The 14,172-nt window shown below is 36.6% G+C and overlaps 1 protein-coding gene across 1 annotated transcript in view; it reads left to right on the top strand.

The window, feature by feature from the left end:
* LOC104408446 (contactin-associated protein-like 2) overlaps window positions 1-11,376 on the top strand; it is a gene marked incomplete at both ends in the record, with an annotated part of 48,531 nt that extends 37,155 nt beyond the window's left edge. Inside the window, 3 exons of the mRNA XM_010018055.1 lie at window positions 2,225-2,409; window positions 5,579-5,722; window positions 11,112-11,376. Coding sequence (XP_010016357.1) covers window positions 2,225-2,409; window positions 5,579-5,722; window positions 11,112-11,376 — 594 coding nt within the window. The remainder of the gene's footprint in view (window positions 1-2,224; window positions 2,410-5,578; window positions 5,723-11,111) is intronic.
* Between the last annotated feature and the right edge of the window lie 2,796 nt (window positions 11,377-14,172).

Here is a 14,172-nt window from a genome sequence, read left to right as displayed (position 1 = left end):
CCCCCCCCCGCTCTGGTAATATAGTAAGCCACATCATTTAGTCAGGTAATTGATGAAAATGATGCTCACTCCCTTTCTCTACAATTTTTTTGGTTGTTTGTTCTCTTCCTTCTTTTTTTACTCTCTGTTGAGATACCGTGGAAGTAAGATCATGCAGAAAAACAGGATCAGCAATATACTGCACTTCAAAACTTGCAGCAAACAAAAAAAGCCTTGCTAGAATAAGATTTGCCCTTAGCTGTGGGTTTCTGTGAGAGGAGGATACTGTCATCAGTGCTAGAGGAACAAAGCTTCCCTTAGGAACCTTGCAGTAAGAAAGGTATCCATCTGGACAGCCACAGACCACATGAAGTTGAGGTTCAGTAGCCTTCATAGAATCTGAGAAGGAGGACTACTAGCAAGAAAGACATACTAGTTTATCAGGCAATCTTATGATGAAATCCTGTATACATTAATTCCAGCACCCTTTTTCCCTCCCAGTGAAAGACTACAGGCTCAGGAGTGACTGTATTTATAAAGTACATGTATTATGAAAAAAACCCACATTTATCTGGTTTCAGTTTGGTTTGGGCTTTTTTAAACTTCAAACAAGAGACTTCTAGAAAAAGGTTCCATGAAGCTTTCCTTAGTTCTCTTACAGACATGTGAAGAGTAAATTATTCTGTTTGTTATTTGCATTGAATAGTCATTATTTCCACTAGCATTTTCTCCTGTTCTTTTGGGAAAGATCAATGTGAGCAGATGAGAAGGAAAGCACATCTTCCTATAGCATTTATCTATTTTATTGCAATACTAACCCATTCATTTCCAGTTTCTCCATAACCTTCAGTTCAGTCTGTCTTTATAAGCTATTATAACTTCCATATATGTGCTTGGTGGGAACGACCCTAAATCATTAGGCTGATAAATGGGAAGGGGCCCTGTGACACACACTCAATAGACAGAAGTAATGGTTTGTGGTGTTATTCTTCCTCTGCCTGAGGGTATTGTGTTTGCACCTGTCAGTGGACAAGGATGTTCATTTTGCTTGGTGAAATCCAGTGCATAGTTTCAAATATGGGGGATGGAGGCAGAGGAGGAATGGGGAGACAGGGTTGGATTTAGGTTTCACTTTGCCCTGGGTTTGACTTTGAATTGAAGAAACTAAGGCTCGTGTTGATGCATAGATTGATTTTTTTCTGTAGTTTTTAACCAACAGCTGTTGAAGGATCAGTGGCTTTCAGCAAAAAGACAGTGTGGTCATTTGTAGGGGAGTAATGTCTTAAGTCATGGAAGTGTGATATGCCAGAATGTGTTATCAGCATGCACAAATCTTAATGTCTGAGTTGCAAGCATGCTTGATGGCATGAAATTCTCAGCTCCAGAAATGCCTTAGGTCATCATGTATTCAGAACATGGAAGATTGTGCTGAGTTATTGGGCAGTGCAGCAATTTTTTAGACTTGCTGCTTCAGCTGAGATCCATACTCGCAGCCTGTGCTGGCTTAGCTATGTCAGTCAGGTTACAAAGATCTGTGATCTGTGATCTCTCACTAGCTAGCTGCACTGGCAAAAGCCCCTGGAAAACACATCAGAGAAATCCAAAACTGTGCTCTTGCCAGGGATCTGACTTCCAGGTTAGGCAAGTTGCTGCAGGAGGAAAGGCTGAAATAAGCTCTGTTAGCAGAAGTCAGTTTTTGCTACTGTTAGTTCAGTCTGCACTGAGCCTTTTCCTATACGCTCACTGGCGTAGCTATACTGGCAGAGCCTACAAAGTGTAGAACTCGGACTGAACGGTGTTTTTGTTACCGAAGTCTGTTACCAGGTACCATGTCCTCCTCAACAGGCACAGATCAGTACAGTTCCAGGGAATCTCAGGACCTGGCCCGGAGGTGACAGCTTTTCATTGCTATAGTGTAGGGGTGGAAACACAGAAATCCCCTAATTGAAAACAACTTTACAACTGAAAAGTTGGTATTGCTTCTCTAGTTCACTTCCAGATAACTACTGTTATAAATAACGATTCAGATAGCTCACTGATCAGATAGCTGCTGTGTTTGGTCTAGCTTTTTGTATTTATGGCAGCAGCTCTCCACTGGGCAGATCTTAGCTTCATAGTGGACTGACTTCCTCCAGCTTATTGCGTGTCTGGTATGATTCAGGTGAGATATTGACAGAGCAAGAGGAAGATGTTTGCCTGACTGGTATGAGGCTGAGAATTGCTATTGTTTCTATTCTCATCTTAGGCAGCAACCAGCTTGGCTCTATTTATGGCCACACATCCGTGATGACAGGCAGCCTCTTGGATGATCACCACTGGCACTCCATCATCATAGAGCGCCACGGGAGAAACATCAATCTCACCCTTGACAGACACATGCAGCACTTCAGAACCAATGGAGAATTTGATTACTTGGACCTGGATTATGAGGTAGACAGTGAAACTTGTTTGTTTTCATTCAAATTGGCTTTGTAACGATTAGTCCAATAAGAAGAGAAAATAAAACTAGTATAATTTAAGATATTTTGGGACCTTTTTTGTACATTTGTTTTTATTATTATTCCCTAACATTTCCAACTCTGTTCTCTCTTAAGTGTAAATTAAGTTTCTCTTCATTAGTCTACCAGATTCCATCTGGTGGAAGAGTCATCTCAGCCTTTTGTTTTAAAATGAGAGACCTATGTTATTCTGCAAGCTTAGCATACACTGCTTTTGAAAACTGTAAAAGCAGCTGCTCTAAGTGGGAACTAAATTAAAAACCATCATACAATCTGTTGTTCCATTCCGGTGATATTTTTTCACTTGAATCAAAAAACCTTATTCTGTGGTGACAATTAGTATTTATTTTTAGCAAAGCAAGAAGATGAGAACCTTTTTACTAATATGGATCTTGCTCTTTCTTAGGTAGGTGCTTCCTTGCATTTTCACAAATACACCATTGATAACATTTTTATAAAGAAGCACTACAGAGTTATGCAAGTCCTAAGAAAACTTCTGTTTAATCAGCCAGGTTAATGCACACAAGTGTTGAAGTGTTGGTAGCAATTAAATGTGGAATTGTTGTTTGATTACACTCTGCTTCTGCTATTGTGAGCTTGTTCGGTACCTCTAAATTGCCATTCGAACTTCAGCATGTTGCTTATTACAAACTTTGTATAATGATTTTCTTTACTGTTTCTAGTGAGCCAAATACATATGTTTATGTCCTTGCAACTTTTTAAACAGTGAGAGGGCATAAATTAACTTGCATATTGATAGTTTTATGATCTTTTGATCAAAAACAAGATGTGAATGTTTAAAAAAATTATTATAATAAATGAATCAAGTATTTAATTATTCCAACAAATCTTTATGAATGCCTTCCTTAGCATTATAATGAGGAAATAATGAGCAAATTGGCCTATATTTCTGTTACTTATTGAGTACTGAAGATGTGACTCGAGCTGCTGAAAATTCACATAAATAGATTTTATTACAGATTTTCAAGTGAGTGAACTACAGAAAATGTTAGACTGAATACTATAAGCCAGGATTGGGCAATTTACGTATATAGATACCCCCATATATATATATATATGTGTGTGTGTGTATACATATATGTAGCATGTTTACATGATTAATATCCTGCATACAGTATATTCACACCTAGTAAGAGTAGGATCCAGGAGATACACCTTCCTCTCGTCTCTGACGTTAGAGGCCTCACTGGTAGTTCTCAAAGATACATTTCAGTCTCCATGTACATCGATCCCCTTACGTTTAATGGAACTCACTTGAGTGTGTGGATACACGTTTCCATGGTTCATCCAAATGCAGGAGCCTTAACCTCTTCTTGTTCCTTTCCTCTCAATTATCTCACTGGTTTTGGAGTTGGTAACTGCAGATGAAATTTCAATGTGTTGCCCTTCTGATAAGTTAATCATGGTGGATAAACCTGAAAGAGTAAAAACAATTTTTCATCAAAAGAGGTTTCTAGGTTGCATTCAGAAATGTTAAGTAAGCACAAAAGAGGAATAAACATCGATTCTGATTGCATTTCAAGATCAAAAAAGAAAATCCTCATGGGTCCCTCTTAACTTAGTGTCATGGTTTGTGGTTCTTGCAATTCCAGTCCTTTTCTTCAAAATGCTTACTTTTCCATTTTCACTTGTCCAAACATGTGACTACAACAAACAGAAGAATGTTTAACAGCCATTAAAATATTACAGTCACATTCTCCAGTTCATGTAAAGTGCTGTATCTTCTCTAAAGTCAAGTCATGTCACTTTATAATACCTGAGGATGTGTCCCGCAAAATGCTTTCACGTAACTGGTATGTGCTGTTCATGAAGATTCAGGTTTTCAGCTGCATAGCTTTAGCTCTTTTTATATGCCAAGTCAAAGCTTCCTCTTTGGGATACAAAGTGATATCTTACATGCTTTTAAAATGGAAAATGTGTCCCTAGAGCTGCATTTTCCTGCTCTCAGTAATAACAAATGGAATTAACAATGAATAATATTTAAAAGCTTGTTTCTGCCAAATCTCGGCAGCAGATTGTAAGTAGACATTTTTGTGAGCCTCTGTGGGACAGGCAACCTAGGTGTCATTACTATTTATGCCATCATCTACTGGATATAAATATTTAACATAGATTGCAGGGATTAATCTCATGAGTCCCTTATTGTTCACATTTGGGCTGCAAAACATTAATGAAAACATGTAGCATTTATTCACTTCCAAACATTTCAGAAAAGACCCTGATGTGGTAGAGATGTGGTCTCTGTGGAGAGACAGGAGAGACTTCATGTGATGAACATTTTTAGTTAGTAAACCACTTGGTTTTCTTCATTCTTCAGCAGTAGCAATTTTGGATAACCCAGTGTTTTAGGATAATGAAATTCAGCATTAAGAGAAAAACAGTCCCTGTTTGACCTTGGTGGCTGAGTCTTTGCATTGGTTGTCTTCATCTCGATGGAGCTCATTTGGCCTACTAAAGTCATGTGGTAACTCCTCACTGACTATAGCTACATCATAAAAGCATGTTCTCAGTAGTGGAAAGTGCTTCTGTCTAACACATAATAGCATCTTTAACTATGTGATTCTTAAAATGCTGCTGAATGAAGTAGATATATAAGGTTAAAGGAAACAAATGCATATTATTGAAGCCCACTGCTGCTATGTTGTAGTCGGACCTCTGGCACACAGTTAGGAATGAGTGAATGATTTGAATCAGATTATCCAGCTAATTCCATATCTGTTCTTGTTCAGAAAAATACTGGAATGGGCATTTATTCCAAGTTCTTTGTTTGAAATGCATGTTGTTCAGTAGCAATCAGAAGACCAGCTGATATATGAATAACTGTCATTTCTATCTGCTATTTGGACAATTGTAATAATAATTGGGATTTACTACCATAAATATTTGCAATCACAAAGTCATTACAGATTTTTTCCACTTTTGCAGTGCTTATTTGATACTTCCTTTTTCTGTAAGCAGTGTTGCCAGCTCTATCATTCACCATGTATGAGTGTTCAAAGAAAGCAAGTACATGTACAGCAAACGTATGTTAAAGTCTTTGCCCTCCAGTAACTATCTGCCATTTTCTGTTTCATTCAAAGATAACCTTTGGAGGCATGCCTTTTTCTGGGAAGCCAAGTTCTAACAGTAGGAAAAATTTCAAAGGCTGCATGGAGAGCATCAACTATAATGGCAATAATATCACTGACCTTGCCAAGAGGAAGAAACTGGAACCCTCTAATGTGGTAAGATAATTTAATGGTCATCTACACTTTTGCTTCTTCATCAAAGGAGACTAGAAGGTTTGTGAGTTTGTGTAGCTGATATCCTTCTTGTATACTGCAATGATATAGAACACAAACCAAATTTTATCACATGCCCAAAGATCTTACTGTATGTACATTTGTAACTTCTATTGTATTACTATGTCTGAGGATTTTGCTTCTGGGGGCCCATTTTATCTTTCCAAAATTAACCTTCAGTATCAGGTAATTATTTTTTGAAAGAAAATAAGCTGAACCAGTAAGTATTTCTTTCCTTTCCTCCCAAATTATAATAGTCCAAACCCAGCACAGACAAACTTTATTATTAAATCAATTGCAGCTTTCTCATGGCTTTAAACTCTGGTATCTTCCATCCCTGCAGAGCTAGTTGGATTGCTGGAAGTCATTCTACAGGCCTTTCTGATAGCTCTGAAAAGCCTCAGTACATTAGGCTTGAAAATCATTATATAGCTTATTAACATTACAGAGCTGATTAGCATTTTATTCTATCTTTTTCTCTTGCTTAAGCATTCATAGTTGCTTTCATGTTCAAACTTGAGACTTTATGGGCAGAGCGATTAAGAAAGAATGTACTTTAATTACTGTATTTTTAAGGCTCTAAATGTTCCTAAAATTGCTTGCCTGCATACAAAGACAATGTGGGTAAGAAATAAATGTATTATTGCCATGGATTTGAGACAGTCTGAATAAGTTGTTCAAGACTTTCTCCTATACAAGTTTACAGCATTCACAAAGTGCTGCTAACTATATGTATGGTCCCACTATTGCTTTTCTCTTTATGAATAAAGACCTCCATATGCAGCGATGATGAAGTGCAAAGGATTGATTATTATTTGCTTATTCCTTGGATATTAATATGGAAGTTCATATAATTGTATGAACAATATGGCTAAATGGTCAAGGTAACATGAAGGATAGTTTTGAGTATAGTGATGTTTGCATGTACAAACTCAGTAACACAGCCTGGTAGTTAGAACTTTTTCTATACGTTAATTTCTTTCATGTTCACAAAGGCAAAGAGCATGGTACATATGCCATGAAGGAAGACTCCACTTTTAGAATTTTTTGACCCAATTGCATGAACTCCAGAATCCTTGATTTACTTTTTTTCCAAAATTGCCCATGATTTCCCATCAGCAGTGCATTTTAAGCTTGTAAAGTAACCAGGATTTTCAAGGATTGATGCCTGATTTAGAAAAGGAACTTTGTACAGGAGCAGTCTTTCCATTTCACACAGTCAAAGCCACTGCAAGTTAGTAGAACATATTCATTAAACATCTTTCTGAGCAGAAGCATTGCTTAAGAGGTTTCCATAGTGCAAATGCTATCTTTTCACAAGTGTGACATAGCTGGCAGGCTGAAAATTCTATGCCAAATAATCTCTCTGGTTTTTACTTGCTTGTTACTTTGTTTGTTTGTTTTTACAATTGTTACCTGTAACATGAAAGTAAAATCCACATAAGAAGCTTTAGCAGAGTTAGTGCTACATCAAGAGGCTGTGGCATGCTAGTTTAATTTGATGGTGCTGTTGATTTCCAATTCGAAGAATGGCTATAAAAATAGCTTTGTTTTCAGTAGAATTACTTAAATTGCTTCAGCACTTCAAAAGCAAAATCAATTTTACTCTAACTAAATCAACATGGATTTTTATGTTTCTTACAAAAGCTTTTTTTTTTTTTTCTCCTAGTTTTTAGTCTGATTTACCATGAAAAATAGACTCGATTGAGAGCACTGTTGTAGTTAATCATGTTTATGATGATGGCACTTAAGCAATCCAGCAAAGATCAAAGCTCCATTACAGGAGAACCTGTACAAACCCACAACAGTAGGCACACCCTGCCCTAAATGGTCTGTTATATGAAAAGGCAAGACAGACAAATGTAAAGATATGGGACACAAGCACAGTAATCAGTATGGTGATGAGAAGTATCATAAGATGGGGAAAAAAACAGAGGAAAGAAGGATGTTAAAGAGGTGTGCAGCAGAAGAAAAGCTATTCTTAGATACAGGTAGTTGAATTTCAGAAATCACATAGTGAAAGGGACTTGACAAGTTAATTTTGCAGAATGAGGAGGCCCACGGAATCAAAGATGATAATAAGATGATAATCTTGATTTTTTTATGTCTCTTATACATAGGTATATGAGCAAAAAAGCACCACCAGGCATCTCCTTACTGAAGAGTAAGGGTATAAAGACAAATTAAAGTTCTTTAAACTTAAATAAAGTCCATCACTGACTTTAATAGTGTATTTCTTTTAGAGGGTAAAAATAAGGGGGAAAAATTGGCAATCCTTTGTGACTGATAACAGCTCACTGGGGAGAATGAGTCAGATGAATGGTCTTGGGCAGTTATTGTTCTTATTAGTGGAGTCTGATTTGTTTTCATAGAAGAAAATGACACAAATTATAAAGATGCCCAAAAGGGAGAGTCAGAGAATGGAAGGGTCTGCTTTTCTTCTGAACCAAGTTGCAAACAAGAGTTGGCAATGCCTAAGTAGCACACTAAGTGCTCACTCTTGTATACAGCTTGACTCAGGACTAAGACAGAAATGGGAAACATGCTGGTAAGCAGTCTTCCAGTCTATCTTTTCTATGTTTTCTACTAACATATAACAAGCTTTGTAGGAATTTCATTACCTTGCATAACTGAAGAATATTGACCCTTATACCACTAGTGAGAAGAGGCTAGAATATGCAGCTAACAAGAAGTAAGTACCCCAGAGGAATTTGAGTTTAGGAATTTAGTCACTTTATCAAACCCATCCAGAGGTATATTAAGGCCAAACAGTGTGAATACTAATTTGATTTAGTTCCTACAGAATAGACTCTACATTTTTAAAGCCCGTAACTAAAAACTGGTGAGGAGAATCATATTTGCTGCCCTTCATCTTTACATCCACCAGGTCTATACTCCACCCAATTGTGCAGTTCGTATGCCATGTATTACTAAAATCAATCATATACAAACTTAAGATATTATTTTCATTATTTATATTGATTGAACATTATGTTAAACTCAAAGATGAATAATAAGGTATTTTGAGAAAAGTACTGAAGTAAGATGATAAACATTAGCATACATTGCCTGTACAGTATGAGCCGTCCTGATTTAACAGGTATTGCAGTCTTAATAAACTCATTACATCTCATTTGGGAGCTATGTATTCAGCCAGTAGCTCCATTAATTGGGAAAGGATTTAAGAGCCAGCAGTAGTTCCACAAGGGATAACATCTGATTGTGAGTAGGCAGAATTGGTTTATAAGAAGTGAACATGAAGCTAATTTTCAAGACAGATTGAAGATTGTTATATAAAGCTCAAGCTACTCAAATTAAGATCTTTTTACCATTTCCCTTCCAATATAGTATGAAAAATTCTCTCTTAAGACCAACAGTTTCAATATAAATGCACAGTATATTTTTGACTACAAGGTGTCATTGCCCAGAGAACTATTCAGCAAGAAACTGAATCTACAGAAAATGATCTATTTCTCTTTGAAAAATAGGGATGCCTTTATAGAGACAAGGTGCAGATTAGCTCTAACTCTTGACCTAGTGAGCAAACTGCATCAGATGGGCTGTACCTAAGAGAGTCATCTTGTGAATTACAGTCAAAGAGGGAACTGATAATCCAGTTCAGATTTATGAGTAGCTCAGTGGGGAAAACACTAAGTAGCAGAAAAATTACTTCCTCAAGAAATCTTTCATGCAGTTAGGCTGTTGGAGGTGTGAAAAGGATTTGAATGCGTATAGTGCCATTACCATAGGTGTTATATGTGCAAGTATCCCAAGTATCAGGATGACATGAGAGTGTCAATTGGATATGAAAGCCTTCTTGTTACAAGGAAATTGTTAGTTCCTGTTGGTAACAAGGCAGAAAAAGAAACTCTTAAAAATGTCTAATAAAATGCTTTCTGAGCATTACTTAATTGGTATCTAACTGAACTGTGAGATGTCAGCTTTTATGAAATGCTGTTGCTTTCTGTGCCTCCACGGGACTGTGTAACAGAAGTCGTGACTGTGGTTGTGACCATAGTGACTGTTACACTGAGGATGCTAATAAAGAGTTGATGAGGGTATTTTAGCCACTCTCCAGCTTTTTTTCCTGTATTTAAAATCTGTGGTTTAATGGAAAGTTTTCTGTAGCACACTTGGAAATACTGAGATTGAAACTATTCAAACAAATGAGCTAACTATTTGGATTTAATGGTTAGTTGGCTGAAAACTTAAAATCTCAGGCAACTTATAAACAAAAAACCCCACTCAGAATAGCCAAGCACCTTAGCAATGAAGGAGTTAAGTGAAGGTCCTTTGCCTTTACTGAGACAGTAGTTATACTTTTGCTCATCACACTGTAATTTAAGTTTCCTACAGTTGTTTTAGCTGATCATTTCCTAAATTTTTGGATATTTTCTGTTACCCATGGAACACAGGTGTGTGAAAAGAACGTGGTTTGTAATACTGAGATTTTATCATAAAGATAGGAGTGACTAATTTAGGACATCATTATGAAGAAATCTCTAGTTCCATATTACTGCAAACATCATTTTTTCTTAATCGATGATGGAGGCTGCCAGTCTGGTAGTCTAGTTGATACTAGTTCTGCTGGCCTTTATAGGTAGGCTATTTTAAACCCTTGGAATCAATAAAGTTGACTGGATTTTTGTCAGTGTCCCAAAGAGTAAAATTTTACAGTGTGAAAACTGCAGTTTCTTTTACAGAGAAAATTATTTACTACGAATATTAGGCATTGATCACGATCATGTACTCCAAATCCTTCTATTTCATGAAATGAGGTATTAGCTTATCTAGTATTATCCAGTAGAAAACACAACAGAGAGGCTGGCTCTTCATGAGGTATTAGATGTCCTTTCACAACTTCATGTACTGTATTGATTGACACATTGATATAATGGTATTTGGAAAGCTGTATTTCATTTTTACAAAAGGATGAATTACTGCACTGTTGTAGGCATCTTTGGTGACCACTGGAGTTTCTCTGTGATTAATTTCTTCATCTTTGAATTTGGAATATTACTGCTTTTATCTAAGCTTTACCTTAGTTAGACTTTAAATGTTTAGAGCAAAGACTGCCTTTTATTGTGTATGTGTTCAGAACAAAATATAATGGGGCCACTGCTAGACAAAACAGAAACATTAACAACAACATTATAATAGCAACAATAACAACAGTAATAGCACATTTTTACATGCAACTTTCATCAATCACAGTAGTTAAGGTTTAATAAAACCTCAAATACTTTTCTAGAGATAGCTATGAATTTAGTGGAATCTTACCATTTTGCTTATAGTTTTGCTTCTTTTTTTTTTTTTTTTATGTTTTACTTAGGGAAATTTAAGTTTTTCTTGTGTGGAGCCACATACAGTGCCTGTCTTTTTCAATGCAACCAGTTACCTTGAAGTTCCTGGTCGTCCAAGCCAGGACCTGTTTTCAGTCAGTTTCCTTTTCCGAACCTGGAACCCCAATGGACTTCTTGTCTTCAGCAACTTTGCAGATGACCTGGGGAATGTTGAGATCGACATAAATGAGGGCAAAGTCAGCGTCCATATCAATGTCACCCAAGTGAAGAAGAACCGAATAGACATCTCATCAGGTAAGTATTGTTTTATTTTAATTGGTATTTTTCTTGGTGTTGTTTAAGAGCATCATGCACCTAAAATTAGAACACTTGTTTTACAAAACTTAAAATTTAACTGTATTAAATCCTCTTTCACTGAGTAAGAGGTAGAAGAATATTGAAACAGTTGTTAGATTTAAAAAGAAAGACACAGATATCCTTATTCTGTCATGAAACCCAGACGAGGTATCACCCCTTATCTGTGAGGCAGCATTGCTTCTTTTTTCCTTCCTTCCATCTGTTTTGCAGTCTTCTCTGCAAAAGTATTTGGTTTCAAAAGGGGACGGTACTCCCATGTTGAGAGTAGCCTAATAATTAGGATGCTTCTGTTACTTCCTAATAATTAGGAAGCTCTCATTAAAGAAAAAATAAGAACCCAAACCCCAAGCACATTCATTTTAACCACAAGGCTGGCATGAAGTATACTGTGGCATTCTCTAACTGTGCTTTAGAGTCATGCTGGAGAAGTACCAGAGTCTTAGCACCTAGCTAAGGAGGATTTGGAAAATTCTGGGTATAAGGTTCAGGATTAGGTTTGTTGCTGGAAGAAAAAGGGCATGCATTAGTGTCAGTTGATCAGCCCTTTGATGTTATGTGATACTTTGATAAATTACCTATTTTCAGTCTAGATTCTTCGTGGGCATTTCTGGATCAGCTGTATCCAATACATCTTTGGCTACATTATGTCAATTGACACTTTTCTCAGCAGTCATAACCTAATCATGGGTTGGAAGATACAGGGTTGCTTTGCAAATGGATCTAGCTCCACATAAAAAAACCCAACCAAGTGATTATTTCAAGTAGCAGATATGGCAACCTAATTTCTTAGCCAAAAAAGGGACACCTTTTTTTGACTGAAATCATCTGTGGTTATTGTTTTCTCTTAATTTCATTGTAGAGTCTTCAGTCTTTAACAGGATTGATCTACTGGTATAGCTCTGAAGGAATGACAGTGTTTTTATGTCTACTTGTTTGATTTCTAGCTGAAAATATATTGTCTATATAGTCATATAAACAGGGATGTGAAGAAATGTAAGAAAAAAATGCCTTTCTTTAAGAGAAAACATATTATGTAGGAAAGTAACATTTCATTTTGCACGTGGACATTTTTGTGAGTTTTCTCTTTTCACCCTACTAATGAAATAGGGTGAAATCAAAATAATGAAATAGGCATGAAATGAAAATAAGGATTTTAGCCATAGAACTGGGTAAAACACGAGTAACCTGAAAATCAGAATTTACCTGTTTTGTAAACTTAAAGTGGTTTTATGAAAAAATATGTGCCTCTTTCCATCATTACATTTTGCTTTAGCATAAAAAGTCAGCAACATAGATTGCAAGTTAGCATTTCATTCCCTCTGTTATATAAATACTCTCATAAAAGAATTAAGTAATGTTTTGGTACTGCAGTAGGATCTTGAACAGGAATGTTTTGTTAAGGTGCTAGTGCATCATAATTAGGAAACACATGAAATTATCAACCTCAATTCTTTCTTCCTTAGCTTTACCTAGTGCAAATCTGAGTTTACAGGGAGAAGTGGCTACACACAGTACTTCTTCATGAGCTTTCTTGTGCCTTTCAACAGTTTGCCGCTAATTTTGCCCAGTGTATGTCTTGATATAAAACCATTCTGAGATGCCATTATGTTTACATTCTGCTAAGAAAACACATGTGAACACTTCTCTTTCTTCTAATTTGAAATTTGCTTTTCTGCTTTCCCTTAGACCTTCACCCACAACAAAACCTCCACAGCTACTGTGCAACTGTAGAACCAGAGTCTTCATATTCTTTCTTCTGAAATATTCTGAGCTGAATGTTCTTCAGAGTAAATCTTTTCAGTCTGTATGATCAGTTTACGTAATAGCCCAAGAATCAAATGCAGCTATTCATTTTTATAGCCATGATGCTGTTCTTAATCTCCATAAAATCTGCTATCTACATACTACAGTTTGAGTATCTTAAAGAGTTAGCAGTTTCCTTTGTTATTACAATTTATACCACAGTAAAAGTGCATTTATTGTTAAATTTTCAATGTGTGGACTTTTTATATTTGCGTAGCTATCCTGGGAAAGTATTGATTTATTTTCATACCTTCATATTTATTTTCATGCTTCATTGCAACAGGCATTTCAGTGCCTGTGTAATAAACTGTGTGTGTGAACACAGGAAAGCAAACTAGCATCTGCCAGGGAAGGCTGCAGAAAGAACACTGTTCTTGTACAGCAAATATCTTGTGAGGCGACCTTCTTGTTTCCTTCTTGTGCAAGGAATTAAGACGTCAGCATAGAAAACTGCTGGGTTTATATAGAAGTCACAGTGGTCTGCCTTGGACACAAAGATTTCTGTCTGTTGTGGTCCTATAGATACAAGATGCACGCTTTTTCACTGATGATTTTAACAGCTGGCAAAGCAGAATTTTCTTCAGTCAAGTGTGCAGCCTTCTATGTAACTGCATGTGTAGGGTATGAATAATTAGAGTTCTGTCTAATGGGAGGTACAAACCCTAGTTATCATGAAGAATTAGGCTAACTAAATCCACAGCCTGGATGCAGGTGTGTTTAGTATTTCAGAGCTTTGCTGTACTTTTGCCTGTCACCTGTAATCGCATGTTTTCCCTAGAGGAAGCTATTTCTCTTAGTCCTTATTCTATACATCTCTCATAATTTCCTAACTTACTTCCATTAACAGCTTTTAGTGCCAGCTTTCCATGTTAACACAGGGAGATCATCAGTTCATTCTGGGACATAATCTAATGCTGGCTCTAGAAACAG

Source organism: Nestor notabilis, unplaced genomic scaffold (genome assembly GCF_000696875.1).
Source record: "Nestor notabilis isolate BGI_N333 unplaced genomic scaffold, ASM69687v1 scaffold3367, whole genome shotgun sequence".
Classification (NCBI taxonomy): Eukaryota; Metazoa; Chordata; class Aves; order Psittaciformes; family Psittacidae; genus Nestor; species Nestor notabilis.
This window is presented reverse-complemented; position numbering and strand designations above follow the sequence as displayed.